This window comes from Dermacentor silvarum, chromosome 10 (assembly GCF_013339745.2).
Source record: "Dermacentor silvarum isolate Dsil-2018 chromosome 10, BIME_Dsil_1.4, whole genome shotgun sequence".
Classification (NCBI taxonomy): domain Eukaryota; kingdom Metazoa; phylum Arthropoda; class Arachnida; order Ixodida; family Ixodidae; genus Dermacentor; species Dermacentor silvarum.
Genome location: NC_051163.1, coordinates 61,293,062 through 61,311,137, shown reverse-complemented (window position 1 = coordinate 61,311,137; position 18,076 = coordinate 61,293,062). Strand labels below are relative to the sequence as shown.

The following is an 18,076-nucleotide window of genomic DNA, read 5'->3' as shown; positions in this document are numbered from 1 at the left end:
CTATCCTGTTGCTAGTCTAAAAAAGGCCCTGTTGGCAACGCTTCCGCACTCGCGAGTGTGTTCCTTTAGCAGAGCAGCATTGGCAAACATTCGCAAACACTTATGGCACTGGCCCTTGAAGCCCGTGCTGCCAGTGAGGTGACAGCGATGCGAAAGCAGCGTCACCCTCTGCGCAAACGACTTGCCACAGCTGCCACAGTTAAAGGGCTTGTGCAGCTGGTGGGTGCGAAAGTGGCGGCTGCGGTCACTGCTCTTGGCGAACGCGGCAGGGCACAGGTGGCAGCGATAGGGCCGCTCTCCAGTGTGCTTGCGCATGTGGATGATCAGCGACGACCTTGCTGTAGCCACGTAGTCGCACATGGGGCAGTCACGGGCATCGGGACACGACGCGACGGCAACAGCAGCTGCACGAGCCATCTGCACTTGGCTCATGACTTCTGCGGAAGAAAGAGAACCGCCAGACAGTTGGCAACTTAATGCACCACCACTTGCTCCTTGCTAAGGGCTGCTCAGTTAGAAGCGTTTAAACAAACTCGACGGGGATGGGTTGAGCTGCTTCGTCGGGCGGGAAACCAGTTGTAAGGTTCATTCATAAACACAAGCAAGTTGGATTGCGTGAACGGTTGAGGCAGGTCAAGTCAATCTGCAGTCAACTGAACTGCAGCCGAGAGAGAGGAACTAATTTTTCTGTTCGCAATATGGCATTCAAGTTTGGAGAAGCATATTACAAATTTAGAGTCTGTCACCTACATGGTCCATTGCCATGCAATACTGTACTGCTGTCTAAGTAACACCAGCTTCACGTAAACTTGGATGGGGGTGAAGCAGGGTGACCTTGGAGGGCTTGACGGCTGTCTCAACCCACACCTGTCAGTTTCACGTATAGAAGAGGGCAAATAACAATAAATTAACATGGCTACAGACTTTTTTTAGAAAAACCGGTGTTTGCTGTTACTACATGACGAAGAGTATCACCAGAATAAACATATGAGTCTGGAGGAAGAGAACTTTACAGAACACAACATTTTGGCACTGCCACATCATAATTCAAACATCATTCCCAATGTTACACAAGATGCTGAAAAGCAATGTCTGTTTGTACATGTCAATGCACACTGGCAAGTTGCCAACATGGCACACGACAGCAACAACGCAGCTGGGTTAGTGAATTGCAAGAAGAAAATCCATAGATACCACTACACCCTGAGCATTGCAATGTGGAAGCACTAAAATGAAAGTTTCAGCGGCCAAGTAATACTGAAATTGCACCTACCACCTTGAAGCAACACAAAAGATTTCAGATACAAAAATTGTTCACATAACACAAGGCAGTGCACATAGCAAATGAAACGAGCAATATGTGACTCTAATTCAGGAAAGGCTCCAACTGTGTGTACAACTCACACTATAGACATTACGCACATTTTTGACAATATTTTCACCCATAGCTTCACATCAAATTTTCCTGTGGCACCAAGTCATCTTGTGAAAGCTGATCTCATTGGAAAGGCTGGACACCAAATAAAGCGAGCAGAAATCTAATGTTTAGCATGCAAGCTGGTTAATACAACTACCACCTTATGTTTTCATAAATTAAGACAAACTAGATGCAAAATAATACAAGCTCTCCGCTAACTCTGCCTGTGGGACACTATTAAAAGACTAAAGAGAAAAATAATCAGAAGTGCATTATAGTAAAGTGCCCTCCCACAATAGCTAGAACCTACTCGTATCATGAGAAGTGGCATGCCATAAAAGACGCGCAAAGGAAGAACAGGTGGCGCGGCGCCACCTGTAAGTTCCTAGAGGCCTAGAAGTTACCGCACTAGCTGCCTATTATGAAGTCACGGACTTTGATGAGGCCTGCTCGGGCCTAGTTAATCTTTTTTATCTCTAAAGATGAACTACATTGTCTTCTAGAAAAGCCAAGGGCCGAACTAGGCAAATTTCGAAAACTTTTACTGACCCACAATTGCACAAATATAGAAAATAAACTTTGAATCTGTGACATCCCACTGACGTAACAGCACTAAGGTTTCGGCACAAAATTTATGAAATGGGGTTTTAACCTAAGCTTCAATTTATGGATATGGTCTGAACCTAAGGCCATATCCCCATTCCTCAAGAATGATCATGCAATTTTGATATTGGTAAAAAGCATGTTTTCATATTTTTCATTCTTATCTGCATGCTTGATCAATGTATTACGGTGTTAGCTTCACTGATGGTATTGCTAGATGCCTGAAGACTGGGAAATAAATCCTGCAACTTTCACATGTTGTATGTTGCAGCCAGAAGCCACATCCAAATTCTACACACTGCCCATTTTATCAAGATTGCTCGACAATAACTGTCACCGTAAAAATAGGTTGTGCACTAGCTCTGCAGTAACTATCGCGAGCGCACACATCTGGGAGCAAAAGTCACTGGTCACAGAACACGAATACACAAAACTAGGATCATAGGTGTAGTGCAAATGTAAAAACAAAATGCTTAACTGTTGCACAAACAGCATTTTCTTTTCCTGTCAGAATTGGTCTGCCATACATACACAAGCCTTCATAACAAATCAGCAACTACAGCAATCACAAGGAATAATGGTGACCAGTCTTTCTACTGAGTGTTCAATGGTTCTTCGGATGTAGGCAACACTTGATACCACCGCTGTAACAAGAGAGAAAAAAAAACTTTACTGACAGGAGTCAAAAGTTCATTAACTATCAAACGAAACGTAGTGTAGCAAAATGACCTGCTTTATAGGAGCTTGTTCAAAAGGAGCTTCATTTCTATCTTCAAGACATGTAATTGTAGACAACAGAAAAATATGCAGGATGCAAATCACAATTGTTTGACGCTGTCAAGGTACAGGATGTGCCTTGATTAATGACACCTTTTTCTTGCACATTAGGCTCTCTTGCTTTCACAACTTCTACATCAGTGTTTTACAAGAGTTTGTTGAGGAATTTCCAATGTGGTGGGTTGAGCATCCTGCATACCTGCAATTCTTTTAGAATTCCACGCATCTATTCCAAAATGATTCACAATTTCAATTGCTTGCTAAGGCTAGACACACTCTCTCTAAGGTCACTAACATGACTAAAATCCCTAAAAATCTCGCTGAATATTAATCAACATTTCTCAAGCATAGAACAGAGCACAGCAGCTGGCCCTCTCTCATGATCATCATCATCCTGTCACATAGGAAACCTCCGAGTTTGTCTCACTGTTGTTGGCTATTTGCGCGCTACAGAAAATGTGTCCCGATGTTGATGCACCACAACACACAATGACCGAAGTGGCTCCTCCAAGGAGTAGAGCACAACGACTTGAATTTTCAGCTGTTTCTGCCGCATACCTCGCTTTCATACTGTGCACGATTGTCACTGCATGTTTTATGCACCACGCTAGTCGGTTTGCAATGCCCAAACCTAGTGAGGGGGCCACATTAAGAGAATGCGACACGAACACGGAAGCAGCACAAGAAAGGAGGTCTTGGAACTCGCTGTGAGACGACAATGACAAAGAGTCGTATGACTGGCCCTCAAGCTGCTTCCCTACAAGTTCCAAGGAGCGCACAGACTGAAAAGACTCAGAAAATGGGCAGAAACAACGACTTGCTCATCTTACAGTGCATTTAGTACGTCTAGATGATGAGTCACACCTCTCTTTCCATCATGTTCTCTCCCTTTGCACACCTCTCTTCCTCTTTGCCTTTGTCACATGCTCGCACACCATTTCCATCTTCTCTAGCTGCTGGCGCTAAATTTGCGCACCATCGCACAGACAAGGTAAGAGCATGCAAGAAAGGAACAGTGCTCATCAAGAAGTCGGATCACACCAACATCGCAAGACGTGGCTGCCTTGATGTGGTCTTATCTAGATGTGCTCTTTGCTTGCTATATGCCACTGGAAAAGGATGCACTTGGTCATTGCTGCATTTAAAGGAAAAGGTTGACCTGTATTAGTAAATTACCATTTGAGAATACCAAGAAAGAATACCCCTTACCATGAGTAAAGGTTTGGTAAGCCAGAGAAGATAAGCAATTATAAAAGATGGGTCGCAACATCGCCTTAAAGTTACCGCACTAGGCAGCCATGATGTCATGAATTTTGATGGCATCTGCTTGAGTCTAGTTCAATTTTTTAATTGTAAAGTTGAACTACACTGCAGTAGTCATAAATTGAACTAAGCAAGTTACTGGACATTTCACTGAGGCTACTAAGTACCAGATACAGGAAGATACTTTGAAATCCACAATGTCACACTGGCATATTAGCGCTGAGGCTTCGGCGAGAAATGTAGAAAGTTCATATTCTCTTTCAGTAATCATCCTCTTACCAGGAAAATAAAGAAAACAAAAGTCTTGAAAGAATATCTTATTCGTCTAAACTGATTTAAACTATCTTTAGTGTCCCTTTAAGAGTATGAAGTTCTGCTGGCTTGCAGTGCCTGTATGTTAGTAAACATCAAAGATTTCAAACTATGTTTGCATGTTTGGACCTTTTGTGTTCGAAAAATGTTCTCAAAAGCTGCAAAGTTGAGAGTTTGGTTCCTCTAAAACGATATGGAGTCCTTGTTTGTTGATAAATTATCAACTAGTACTAGGCAGATGTTGCAAATGCAGGGACTCGAACCCGTGACCTCATTCTCAGCATCAGAACACCGTAGCCACTAAGCCATTGTGGCAGGTCATGATAAGACTGACATTCTCAAATTCCATTACTATACTTTACCCATCCAGCTGAACCTGGTACTGTCATTTAAGAGCTCCTTCAGGCATGAAGACTCCGGATGCAAAACACTACGTATTGAGCCAAGAATAATAAAGAAATTAATGAATTTGCTCCTGAAAGAGCTGGGAATTCGCTCCCACAGACAGAGGGAAAAAAAATCATTAGTAAGCAGAACCATTCATATCACCACACACAATGCATATTCATTTTTCCTACCATCGCCACAGATGCTAATGATAGAATATGACGCAAACAGGGCTGTTCAATATAGCGGTTCTACTCCAATTCTAATCGTTACCGCGCTTCGCCAGTGGTGCGAGCTGTGCTCCACTTGCATGGTCACTACAAATGGTGAAGATCATAGATATCGGGCAAGAGGAATCGCTACAATATACTAGTCCAGAGGAGTATACTTATTTCCATCAGCTGTGACCTCACTAGTGTGAAACGAGATTCAAATAGAGCACACGTAGTCTTCTATGAATGAAGACTGTCGCTGCTACTGATACTGAAATTTCGTCATTCAGTACCTTGCACTGGGCTAGAGAAAACATTTGGATGGAGGTAGCATCCCATGTTACGAATATTTGCAACGGCACAAGTTTTAAATTATCAGACTTCCATTAATGAACACTGCTTGCTTATGGTAATAATTATTGTCCATTGTTTTGGGTTCTTGCAACAAAGCAGTTGAAAGAGGCTAGGAGCATGCTACAGCTTCCGAAGGCAGATGACGATGGCATCCAGATGTGAGCACACGGCTTCGTTGCACTGAAAACAAATGACAGAACGTGGCAGCTCTTGACGTGCGTTCCAACTTTGAAAACCTGTTCCAAAGGAAGTCCCGAGTCTCAAATTATGGGACCTCCTACAGTTTTTCTTACTTACATGTTGAAACGGTACAGAAGCTGATTCTGTTCACATGGCAACCCACGTTTTCGTCTGGTGCTGACAAGCAGAGCAGAAAGCGCAAGCCAGTTTAACAAAACTGACCGGTGCATTCGCTGTGGGTCTCTCGTTGGGTCGAAACAGACAGCCACGTGCAAGTACAGTGCTACGTTTATTCGGATAAAAGCGCCTGTCAAACTCGGTGCACCTGGCTGAAGCGATCTACGTCCTCAAGCGCGGAACGTCCCTGACATTGGCGCCTACAACACGAATGCCGCTCAAGTGAACTTGCTCCGGCGACTGCGGGAGGCCACGGCGGCTCTTCTTATCGGGCCCTAGCCGCAAACGCAAGCACATATCGCGATAAGCAGGATAACAGCGACGCGAACCTGCGACGATCGTGGTTCCACGCCACTCGATTTTAAACTGATTACTTCTACTTTCTTTTCACCAGCGTCCTTCGTTTTTTACTGCCGCGTTCTGAAAATACATAACGGTGGGGAGCTCGCCTTGGAGGGTGACGGCCAAAGTGATCGTCGAAAGCAAAAAAGGCGTTCGGTTCAGGGTCCATCGCCAGGCGCTCTTGAGAAGTCTGGCAGCGGCTATTTGCAACGTGATGGGAAAAGAACATGCATACTTACCGAAGGCGGTCCCCAAAGCAATTGCAGCGAACATCTAGCGCACCAAACAAGCCAAACACTCAAGCACAAACACCACCACCACACACGCAACGGCGGCAAAACAAGTAGAGGTGAACGGTTCTCCCTTGACGACGCTCTTCTGGGTTTGCACGTTAAGCAACGCATACCACTGGGAATAATACGGACACCAGCGTGAGCAGAATCACTGAGTCAAGAAGCACACCGCTTTAGAAGCCAACGCACAGGGTGGAAAAATTGCTCACGCACAATTTCGAAAAGACGATAAGCGCACACCGCCGGACCGCTCGTGTCCATGCTGGCGTGCGTCACGTGACAAATTAAAGCAACTAAAGTCATGGACCAATGCAATACCATCGGCTTCTGCGCAGTTAACTCTTCGTTTAGTGGCGTTGGTTGACCTACCAGAACACCTTGTCCAAAGCTCCATGCTGAAAGTTGTACTAGGCGCGGCAATTTCGAATTTAATTTTGAAAAGCAGAAAAATGAACAGAGCTTAAATGTTGTTACGTGAGCACCTATAATAATTAACCCAGCCAAACGGGCACCTTTGATCGCGACCGAGCCCAGTAGGGATTAAATTTCTTTATCGCGATCGGATTTCTTGCGCAGGCTCTGGAAGGGATTGAGACACTAACAATCGCGAAATTCGATCCCAATCGGGCTTATCACGATTGAAAGTGTCCCATTTAACCAGAGTATAAGTTGCATCTGATTGAGCCTGTAGGTCTCGGCAAAAATAAAAACACAAACTGAACATTATTATTTTTTTATTTTATTTTATTTTATTTTTATTTTTATTTTTTTTTCTGGTGCGCACAGCAGTACGATAACTTTGTTAAAACTAGAAACTACCCCCCGTGCGGACCTCTTACATTTAAATACATTTAAACGTCATACATTCAAGCGTCCTTGGCATGGAAGTAGCGGCCACATTTGAGCTCCGATCCTGTGGTCGCACAACACATACGTACGCTCTCACCTGGTCACAGGCATCTCTCGAAGGCTCTGCGTGTCTCTCCGGGAACGTACCCATTGGCCCAAATAGGGCCAACATATATGTATGACACGAAATTCGTCAAGTTTATATACTCATTACATGCGCATGTACCAATGACAATTCACTTCCATGACGCATGCATGCCCATCAATCCGGCGAAAAATGTTTCCACACCTACACAGAAAAGTTAAGACAGTCATAGAGCGCTTTTGTTAATCAGCCAGATTCGACCTCAAGCCAATGTGAACAGAGCGCTGAAGGTACACGTTGGACTGGTAGGGCTGGACGTGGGAGGGGGGAGAAACGCTGCGCCACTGCTTCCAGGTCACAGAACAGTATGCACGTTATCAGCGTGACAAAGCCTTCTTGACGGGAAAGTGGCAAGCGCAGAGTTTGCAATAAATTAATAAGGAAACGCAAGCAAGGCAGATATGATGACTTTTGTTGTGGGACAACTAAGCACGTGCCCCAGAGTTACGGTGACAAAAAACTTTATTTGGTCCTGAGAAACCGTGGCCCTGGGGAGCCGAAAGCTCCCTCAGGTCAAGTCGGTGGCTCCGCCCAGGACTTGACCCAAAGAGTGGAAAGTTTTTTAAGATAGCGTTTTTGGTTATTGCATGGTGGTTATAAAAAGAAAGGCACGCTGGATAGATTATATATATATATATATATATATATATATATATATATATATATATATGTGTGTGTGTGTGTGTGTGTGTGTGTGTGTGTGTGTGTGTGTGTGTTACGTCCTTTTCGGCGTATCTTGTCCCCAAACAATCTTCGTCACCTGTCGTGCTTGCGTTTCCTTTCCCGCAAATTAGTCTACGCCTGAGTGCGCGCCGCTTGGTAAGTTTCCATGGAGGAATAAACATTTATTCAATAAAAATGAAAAAAAAAAAAGAAAAGATACAGGCTTGTTTGTTTCTTCCGTTAACAACCGTCACGTACCAAATTCCTCATTAAAATGTTCTTTTTTTTTTTTTTGCATGTAGAATGTCACTACAAGATGCGTTTATCAAGCTTCCTTTCGAAGCTTCCTCGACAACAGTCCGGGCGTTACCTGGAAAGCTCCATCGCTGTTAGCATCATCAAGCACGAAATTTATGCGAAATTTATCGGCTGATTGTTGACATTTCGCGCATGTTTCCCTTTTGAGTTGTGTGACCGAGTCCTAAATTCCTGGGAGCGAAAATTTGTGTTTGTGTTGTCGGTTCGCACTGAAGACGACTGATCGCATATATACTGATCATCGCCAAACGTTTGACGACTGGCAAAATAATCGCAAAGCATTGCTCACGATTGGCAGCAACGCTTTGCAACATGTGGACACAACGCAGTACGGCTAAACTCCGCATGATCAAGCTGGTTGACCCTGCAACCAAAGCTTTCCGTCTTCGTGCTAGACTGGTGTGAGAGCTAGTGCGTGGCCTGATGAAGCATATAGTACTTGCTGGAATACGCTGCCATGGCGAAACCGAAACAAGGCCGAGAAGCATGAACGCTTCGACGAACGTTTTTATGGCGTCATACACGTAAGCAGTGCGCAGTGTTCGCGTAAATTAACAGCTGCTATGAGTGAGTGATAAAGAACCGCACGGTTACGCTCGAAACGAGTGTAATATGATGCGGGAAACCGTGCACTCCATGCAGTGCCACAGCGCGGGCAAATGGTCATACGCCGTCGTTCAAAAAAGTGGATTCGCCTCTACGAATGGTACGATACGACACTTTATTTGGGTACAACGACGCACAGGAGGCAAATAACCTCTTACTTGCCATTGAAGACGAAGAGAGACCCTGGTATTGCACAACAGTGCCAAAGGCCCGCACTGGCTGTGAGGACAAAGGCGGCCGCTGCGTCTTGGCAAAACCGTTATTCTGTTTTCGCTGTTAACGTACGCCGTGATAGGACAGGCGTGTATCTTGGCCAGTCTGCTGACCTCTGCCCCATACGTTGTACCTTCGGTTTTGACACTTGCCGCTGCGGCCCGGCGCTGTCGCCAGTCGCTTGGTTTCTCGCTTGTCGGACGCGGTCGCAAGTTGTCGCTTTCGTAGAGAAGAACCTATCTGTATAGTTTTATGCGATGGCATTGTACAGGACGGTCAAAGGCCTTCTTTCGACGTGTTTCTACGTTACACTCTCTGTTGGCCAACCATGAATTAATGAAATGCGTAGGTGCCCATACCGAAATCATATATATCGTATCTGTGCTGAGATATGGTACGATATGCGGCCTTGGAAGGGTCATAATGCGAAAGATATAGCAGGAATTATAAGTATGTTGGCGTCAAACTGCAGTAAAAAATTGTGTGGTTTAACGTCCTGGAGCTGCACAGTGGGCAGGGGGATGCGCTATAGTGAAGGTCTCCTGAATAATTTCCACGACTTGGGGGTTATTTAACGTGCATCCAAAGAGCATGGCAAACGAGCGGTTTTACATTCTGCCCCCAACGGAATGCCGCCAGTAGTGTAACCCGTGACCTCATGTTCAGCAAACAGCCACTGTGGCAGGTGCTGAACTGCAGTCATAATGTTGTGTTATTACTACTTACAGTAATGCATAATAATCACTGTGGTAGAGATATATACTGTGTTTCATACATCGCAGGTAGTGCTACGAACACTGGACAGACTTCTCTCATGTTCGCATTCATTACCAAGAAATAGTGCGTCGAATATGAAAGACATAGGTATGCACCATCTAATTGAATGTAAACTAAGTCTTCTACTTTTATGTTGCAAACAATCACATATTTGTTGCATAGAAGGGGTTGGATACCGTAACCTGTTTACCGCCAAACAAGAGGAGTGACATGTTTCTATGCCCAGCAGCCACATCGCACCACTTGCCCTTACGACCAAAACATAGTACTGCCATATGGTGGAAGCACAAAGGTGCACAAATAATGTTATTTGACGTAAACTTGTTTCCACAAGTTGTAGTTGTCACATATGAAGCAGTCATTCCATGTAAAGCGTCAAAGGTCAAAAACAACTGCGCTGCGAAATGCGCAGAGCAAGACTTCTATGACTGCAATCCTTGCGTAGCTTCTGCAGTGTTGCCTGCTATGCTTGCTATGTGGCTGTTGGTCACAGAAACGGGCCACTGCTTGTTTGGTCGTAAATAGGCTCAGATCTCCAATGCCTTCCATCTAATAAATATGTGAATGTTTGTGGCATAAAAGTAGGAGACTTAATTTTACATCTAATTACATGACGCGTACCTATGCCTTTATTTCATATGCGTTGCACTGTTCTTTTTTTTTTTTTTTTTGGTTGCAAATGCAAACAGTGAAAGGTGTCTCCCCAGCCATCGTAGCGCTGCCTGCTATGTATGATGTGGAGTAGATGTGCCTCTCTACCCCAGTGGTCATCGTACATCACCGTGAATGGTCCACCCGTAACACAACAGTACGACTACAGTTCAACACCTGCTGCGGTAGCTCAGTGGCTGGTATGCTCTTCTGATGGAAGTCGAGCATACAGATAATGTGTCATAAGTAGGCTGAATCTGTAGATCATCAGGTCAACGGGAGTAGGTAGGCAGCGTCGGCAGATCAAGGTCACAAGAGAGATACAATCTTTAATGATATGCTGGAGGTAAAAGTCGCAAGGGGTTGGTAGGCAACATCAGTAGATAAAATCATAAATTCATAATAAGTTCGCGAATGACCATGGGAAGGGAAGGATGTAAATGTTGACAGCTAACCATTGAACGGTGGGATGCCATAATGGTATTGCATTACAGTCGCTCAGGTGTAGCGTGAGAACTTATGAGTTTTCTGCTTTGCATCAAGGTCGCATTGTTACCTTGTTGGTGACGCGGTAGAGACGAGAGGCATCAATCCCAGTGCATGCACTTGCCTAACCTCACTGGCATCTTTTTTTTTTTTCGGGGCAAAGCAGCGATGAAAAAAAAATGTTCGTTATTACAACCAGTCTGGGTGCTTGTGACACCATTTGCCCAAATTGAGATGGACCTTCTCGGACCATTTCTGACTTCCAATACTGGAAATAAGCGAGTAATAGTCACCACTGATTATCTCACAGCTACGCAGAAAGTGGCGCCACAATTGAAACAGCGCGATTCTTTATTGAGAACGTGGTTTTGAGGCCTGGTGTGCCAACGTTCATCATAACAGACAGCGAGACCGCCTTCATGGCTACACTTCTAAAGACAGTGCTTCATCACAGCAGCACGGCTCTTCGAAAGACCACAGCCTATCACCTGATAACAAACAGCCTAAAAGAATGCTTGAAGAAGACTATTGCAGACATACTGAGTATGTATGTAGATATGAAACAAAAAAAATTGGGATGACATTTTACTGTACATCACATTTGCTTATAACACGACACAGCAGGAAACAACATGAAGGGACGCCATTTAGCCTTCTTCATGGCCGCGAAGTGATGATGATGCTCGATGCAATGTTATCACATGACTGCATTGATACAGACATATACGCTGAAGCTTTTACTCAACGTGCTGAGGAAGCGAGACAGGTCGCATGCGTCTGAATCACCTGGCAACAGGACTGCGATGCACAGTACAATCTATGGCATCGATATGTCGCCTCTCAGCTGTTACCTGTCAGCCAAGTGAAAAAGTTGGGCTTGGAGCCCCATGTGCCAGCGGGGGCTTTCTGAAAAGTTACTCAGGAGGTATATTTGTCAGTACAAGGTTGTACAACACCTCAGTGACGTCAACTGAGGTCATCCCTGATAGACCTTCCTTCAAGGCGTGCCAGCGTACACCAGAAGCTATGCACATTGTGTGCGTGAAGTCGTATTGCTGAGAATTAAGTGCCAATGCTTAGTCTACCGCAACATCTTTCTGCAGTTGAAGGAGCATCAGGACAATGCTGTCTTTAGAGGGAGGCAAATGCCACATCCGATCTGCGGCATGTTGAGAACCACAAAGATCACATGCAGTTAGAAGAATAGGCGAGCTCCTCGCCTAATCATTCTAGTGTACCTAATTAAAGCGACCTGCCCTGTTTTGACGGCTCCTGTTCGTGCATCCCGACTATATGATACTTCCTTTTAAACCGCTGGATGGTCTCATCTCATATTTCGCATAAAGGCACCAGTTTGCATGACATTTACTTCTATGCTATGTTTTCAAGCATTACGTAGCAGTTTTCTAAGTAATCCGAAGTGGGGCTGTCTGCTGCGGCAGCACTCAAAACATAGATTTCACTGCAATAGAATGGTGGCGCCATCTGTTACAGCTACAGTGAATTCTGTGTTATTGTTGTAGCTGAGACAGATGGCGCCACTGCTCCAATAAAGTGGAATAGGAAATATTTTACAGGCATTGCTACAGACAACGCCCACTGCCGATTTATCCTGGATGAAACTAAAGGGGGGGGGGGGGGTAATGGTCACGAACGTGGTATTAAACTAAACTTGTTGCAAAACAGTACGTCTGAGCAAAATTGCAGTACTATCAATAGTCGACATGTGTGCTTCATGCACTGGTTGACTCGGGCTTGTGTGAGTCCTTACATTACTCGTGACTGATGCGTAACCAATAGGGGGCTTTAGCATGGTGGAAGGAAGGAAAAAGTGAGAGGAAGGGAGGGAGGTTAACCAGTTTAGCACAACCGGTTTGCTACCCTACACATGAGAGCGGGATGGGGGAGAATGAAAGATGGGGAGGAGAGAGCACATAGCACTAGCACACACATCGTCAGTCACTGTCCATCACTCTTGCGTGGTTCAACATGGTAGAGACACCTTAGCGGTGTATAGTGGTGGAATGTGAAGACATATCAGAGGCCAGCAGTGGTGGCAATGATATCTTGTGATGATGGGATCAATAATAGCTTTACAAGGAATGTTTCTTGTTGCCTGGCAACTTCCTTTGAAAGGTAAAAGACATAATAATATATTCCTGGTGGTTGTGCTGCAGCCAACACCTTTACGCTATAGAAAAGAGGAACTCAGTCACTCATCTCAATAAATGTTTTGTGGTGAAAGTTCCACTTTTGAATGAGCTGCGGGACCTCTTGCCTAATTTGGACCTATTTTGTTCTCCCCAGAAGCATTCATTGCTCACTCTGGCCCATGATGTAGATTTTGCGTAAATGTGTTTCACGCATTCTGGACTTCTACAGCGCAAACGTGCAAATGCATATAATGAGTGAACTTCTTTCTGTGAGGCAGTCCAGGTGTGTGTTCGGCTGTATTGCAGAAAATGCACAACATGTGGGGCACCGACTTTTCGGATGCAGTGAATCGCACACTCACGACGTGTAAGTCCCATGTTTGCATGTTCAGTAACACTATACAGCGCTGTACATTTTTGCTGGTATTTTCAGGATGAACTTGGTCTACAGTTATCATTTGGAATGCATCTGCAGGGATTGGTTCTACACATCAAATGTGCCTGGCACTTGCCGCAGTGTGCACTGAATGCTGGAGAAGCAGATACACCCCTCATGAAAACTATGCAGGCCACAATGCATGCGAATGGGGATCGTTCAAGGCCATGTAATGCTGCTTCTGTTGAGCACCCAGTGCTTCAACAATTTTCTTGTGCAATGCATCAAGGCTGCTGACAGTTTTGAATAAATAAAAAAATGAAACAAACTAAACTTGTGTGGAATTGGCAAGGTAGTGGCACTCGACTGTTGCTTGAAGCTTTAGAAAAATATCCAGACAGGTTCCCTCAACTAGCACGAATATTTCTTCAAAAGGTTTCTTATCAAAACCATTGTACGAGTTTTTCTTGTAGCTCCATTAGTGCTGCTGTCCAGTGAGTTTGAACTTGCCCTTTCAGCTGAGAGAGAAATTAATTTGTCATACTTCAGAGCCATTAAGGGTCAAGGGTATACCAGCAGAGCCTCGTCCCTTGGCCCAGCAGGAGCTTCAACTTGAACAGCATGCTGCCTGTTGATGCACTGCACACCATGGGAGAAGAAAACTTTACAAACATGGTACCTTTTTCCTCTGATACCACAGTGTCGTAACAAAGACCGAACTCGCTTTAAAGTTCTAGCAGCCACAACAGCTCTTGGCAAGATCAAGTAGCTTTAGTGTTGCAAATGACAAATCCGAGACCATATTCACAATGTTTTTTTTTTGTTTTTTTTTTACATAAGATGGCTTCTTTATTGACCAACAGTCATTCACCCTTTGCTCATGACAGCAGTTGGAGTGATAACAAGATAGCTATCTCAGCACTGACCACTCGTGATTGATTGGCCCTTACATAAGAAGTTATGTGAATATACGCCCTGTTCTCTACACTTGAAGAGCGCAATACTTATGTGATCGTTCAATGTATGACATTGAGTGTAATAAATCACTTGCGGCAGTGATTTTCCATGCACAAAGTCCACTTCTCTGCGCTTCAATTTACAGGCGTCCGGGCTGATGAACAAGCCAAAGAATACAAGCTGGCAGAGCAAGGTTGTGTCAAAGGAACTCATGCTAACCTTTTGTCCACGAGTGTCTGCATGCAAGCAAGCCCACTGAGCTCACATGCAGCATCACCACTGGATGCATAGCATCCACTACAACCATTTGAGTTGGTGCTGCCTACTTGTGCATCTTTAGTTGACGTTTTGTAACATTCCCAGCGAATTTCTCTTGCTAGCAGGGACTGCAATGTGTTTGGTCTTTTCTAACGTGAACCCTGAAAACGGTGCTCATTGTCAGCGCAGCTTGGCAGTCCTTTCTGTTTTGTGTCTTTTGTGATATCTTGGGGCTAGGTCTGTCTGTTGTTTGTGGTAAGTATTAATCTGGGAAAATGTAGACGAAGGTGACCTCAAGTGTAGTTCTTGTCTGCATTGTATATGAGTTCGCAGTTGTGATTCTGATTCTTTAAGCTGCTTTGCATTGAACATTACTGGATACTCGTTAGCTGTCATTATACTTCATTTCCTACTTAGCAAAGAGCTCTGCAAAAGCTACGCGAGTAGCGCGGTAGTAGAAGTCTCACTTGTCTCACAGTGCACTTTTTCGTAATCTGAGGCGTTTACTATGGAATAACTACTTCCTTACCATTACAACTACAACTAGTGGACACAAGGTTTCGTCGAAGCGTGTAATAGTTGCGCACCTTTGTACTCCAAATATGTGACGTGCCATATTTCGGTCACAAGCCCAAGTGCTGCGACTGCTGGTCACAGAAACATGCAACTTTGCGCTCATTCAGTGGTAAATAAATTCATATCTGCAATGCATTCCATGTAGTAATTATGTCATTTTTTGTGACGTAAAAGTATGAGACATGTTGTTACATCAAATTACATGATGCATACCTATATCTTTCATATATGACACAATGTTCTTTGATCGTGAGTGTGAACAGTGAGAGGTCTTTCTAGCCTTCATAGCAATGCCTGCCATGTATGAAACAGAGTACAGGAGTGCAGTGAGCAGCATAAGGCCTTTGTAGTCACATTCTATGATGTGTTCATGATCTTGTACTTTCTCTTCATAACCAGTACTAACTCAACAACCAAAGCAAAAGTCAGTTACCATTACTGATATATTTCTTTGCTTCAGCCGTCTTGCTGTTTGTGTTATTTTTGTTGCCATTTTCATGATCATATTCTTTGGTTATTCTTTCCAATTGATGTTCTGTAGGTTTTGTTTATCAAAATTTATATCTTTTAATAATGGCAATTTTTCGGGAACTAAGACTACAGACAAATGTGTAAACAGTCATTTACTGTCAGTGAATGCCGTTGAAGTATGGAACATTATTTTCATTTGTGAACATTTTATTTCTACGCCTCTTTTCAAGCTTGAACTTCAAGAACTGCACGAGATTAAAATTAATGTCACGTGTAAAGTTTTTCTTTTATGAACTTATGGAATGTAGTATTCTACTATCTTTGCTTCTGCTTTGTTTTACATATTTGTAGAAACATGCAACATGAAGGCTTCGAAGCAAATTTCTCATGACGTCAAACTTCATAATGTGAAAGTCCTTTGTGCTTTAATATGTTGCACATGTAAAGTGACCAATGAGCCTAACTTTTTTGCATCAGCTAAATGTTCTTGCTCTTCATTTGTTCATTCACTCCGACACTGCTTATTTTTATATTATTTTTTCCTGATATGAAAGTGATAGCTCTACGAGGACTTCCAAGCTGTTTGCGTGCAGCAGAGAGGAACATCTACATTTATACATATGTCAACAGGGAGCTACATACAAATCATTATGCTAAGTCCTGGTTTGGGAAAGCATTGTGAAGAACAAACAGCAATAACACCATGGGAACTTCAAGGAAGTATGCTGAATCAATGCTTCTTGTCAGAATCGTAAAGAGACATACTCTCAACTACTTATGCATTACCTCTTGCCCGTGCTTGCGTATTCTGTTACCCTGTATATGCCAAATATACATGTCCTATGATGAGCCTTCCTACAGACTACAGTTTCTGCAACCATTCGCATCATCTGTCTTGCAGGCTCCACTAGATTACTACAGCACAGCTCTCATCATATCGGTGATGGCTTGTCTACCGGACAAGTAGGCCTGCCTTGCTCCCTCTTTCCAAATAGTGGGATTGACCTAGGCTACACTGAAAGTCTGAATGTCAATGAGTGTTACACTTGCGGCTACTGCAGCAAGGTCTTCACGAAGAAGGGAACCCTGACCATTCACCTCCGTATCCACACTGGTGAGAAGCCGTTCCAGTGCCACCTGTGCCCCAGGGCCTTCACGCAAAAGGTGACTCTCGTGCATCACGTGCGAACACACACTGGAGAGAGGCCGTACCAGTGTCGCTATTGCCCCATGGCTTTCTCACGAAAGCTGCTACGGAGGAACCATGAGCGCAGCAAGCATTTAAAGCATTTGACTACTCTCTGAAGGGTCTCGCCACATCCTGTCGACATTTTATGCGATGGTGGACTGCAAATCAGATGTGTCGACTCAATTTAGTTGCTGTGATGTTGCCTTTGCCAAATGCTTGTATACTTTTCAAGACAGACTGGAATGTACCCCCTATTCGTGAAGGTTTCCAGAGCACAGTATCTGAGAAAAAGGTTAATTTTGTCTCATCCAATGAGGCTGCATATATGTCAGAAGGTGCACTGGGTGCTTCCCCGTAAGAGGGCCCATGTTCGTCATTGAAGTTTTCATTTGAGTGGCGATGTTGCAGCAAAATGTTACCTTTTTGCAGCTTCAGTGCTTTGAAAACTTTTGCATGTGAGGCATGCGAGGCAGGATTCGTACGTCTCGTGCGCCACAGGCTTGGTATATGAAATACCCTTCACATGTGGCAGGAGCTACGTCGGACACACAGGGTGCTGTGTTAACCACCGTAGTAAGTAACATGTGCCTAATGTTATGAATAAAGACGGTGCGCAATTAATTTCACATGGCATGCATGTAGATGTCAGCCACAGCTGTGTGAGCTGCAAATTTTGGGAAGAAGCAGTAACACTGTCTCATGTTAGATAAGTATTTTCATAAGGCAAGAAGGGGACAAATGTGTAAGTGACAGATCAATATCTCTGTACGTGTCTGTATGCAGTATCTCGAGATTGTTTTCAACGTTATGTGACAGGTGACTTGAGCATTGGCATATGGAGTTTGCGCTGGCGTAAGAGGAGGTAAATGACTTGCACTGCCTTCAGAAAATAAAGTTGCTAGTAGAAACTATCCCACCTTCTACTACTAAGTGTCATCTGTATTAGTACCTTTTCTACGAAGATGAGCCTGTACCAAGTAGGCCAACAAGTCCTACTGTAGCCATAAGTATATGATTGAAGTTCCGAAGGCTGTTCTCGGGTTGGCCGAGGCACTCCAAAAGATCTTTTGT

The 18,076-nt window shown here is 44.1% G+C and overlaps 2 protein-coding genes across 5 annotated transcripts in view; one reads left to right on the top strand and one right to left on the bottom strand.

Annotated features, from left to right (window-relative positions):
* On the bottom strand, positions 1 to 432 carry LOC119431586 (zinc finger protein interacting with ribonucleoprotein K-like). The gene has a single exon (XM_037699065.1). The coding sequence runs from the start codon at positions 430 to 432 to the stop codon at positions 1 to 3; it is 432 nt and encodes a 143-aa protein (XP_037554993.1).
* A 7,936-nt stretch (positions 433 to 8,368) lies between these two features.
* The window catches only part of LOC119431585 (zinc finger protein 782), a 63,826-nt gene continuing 54,118 nt past the window's right edge, over positions 8,369 to 18,076 (top strand). For 3 of the 4 annotated variants that reach the window (XM_049658068.1, XM_049658070.1, XM_037699064.2), the window contains exons 1-2: positions 8,369 to 8,998; positions 16,718 to 16,980. In XM_049658068.1, coding sequence (XP_049514025.1) covers positions 8,905 to 8,998; positions 16,718 to 16,980 — 357 coding nt within the window. In that variant the 5' untranslated portion in view covers positions 8,369 to 8,904. The remainder of the gene's footprint in view (positions 8,999 to 16,717; positions 16,981 to 18,076) is intronic. The other variant, XM_049658069.1, reaches the window with a different exon arrangement.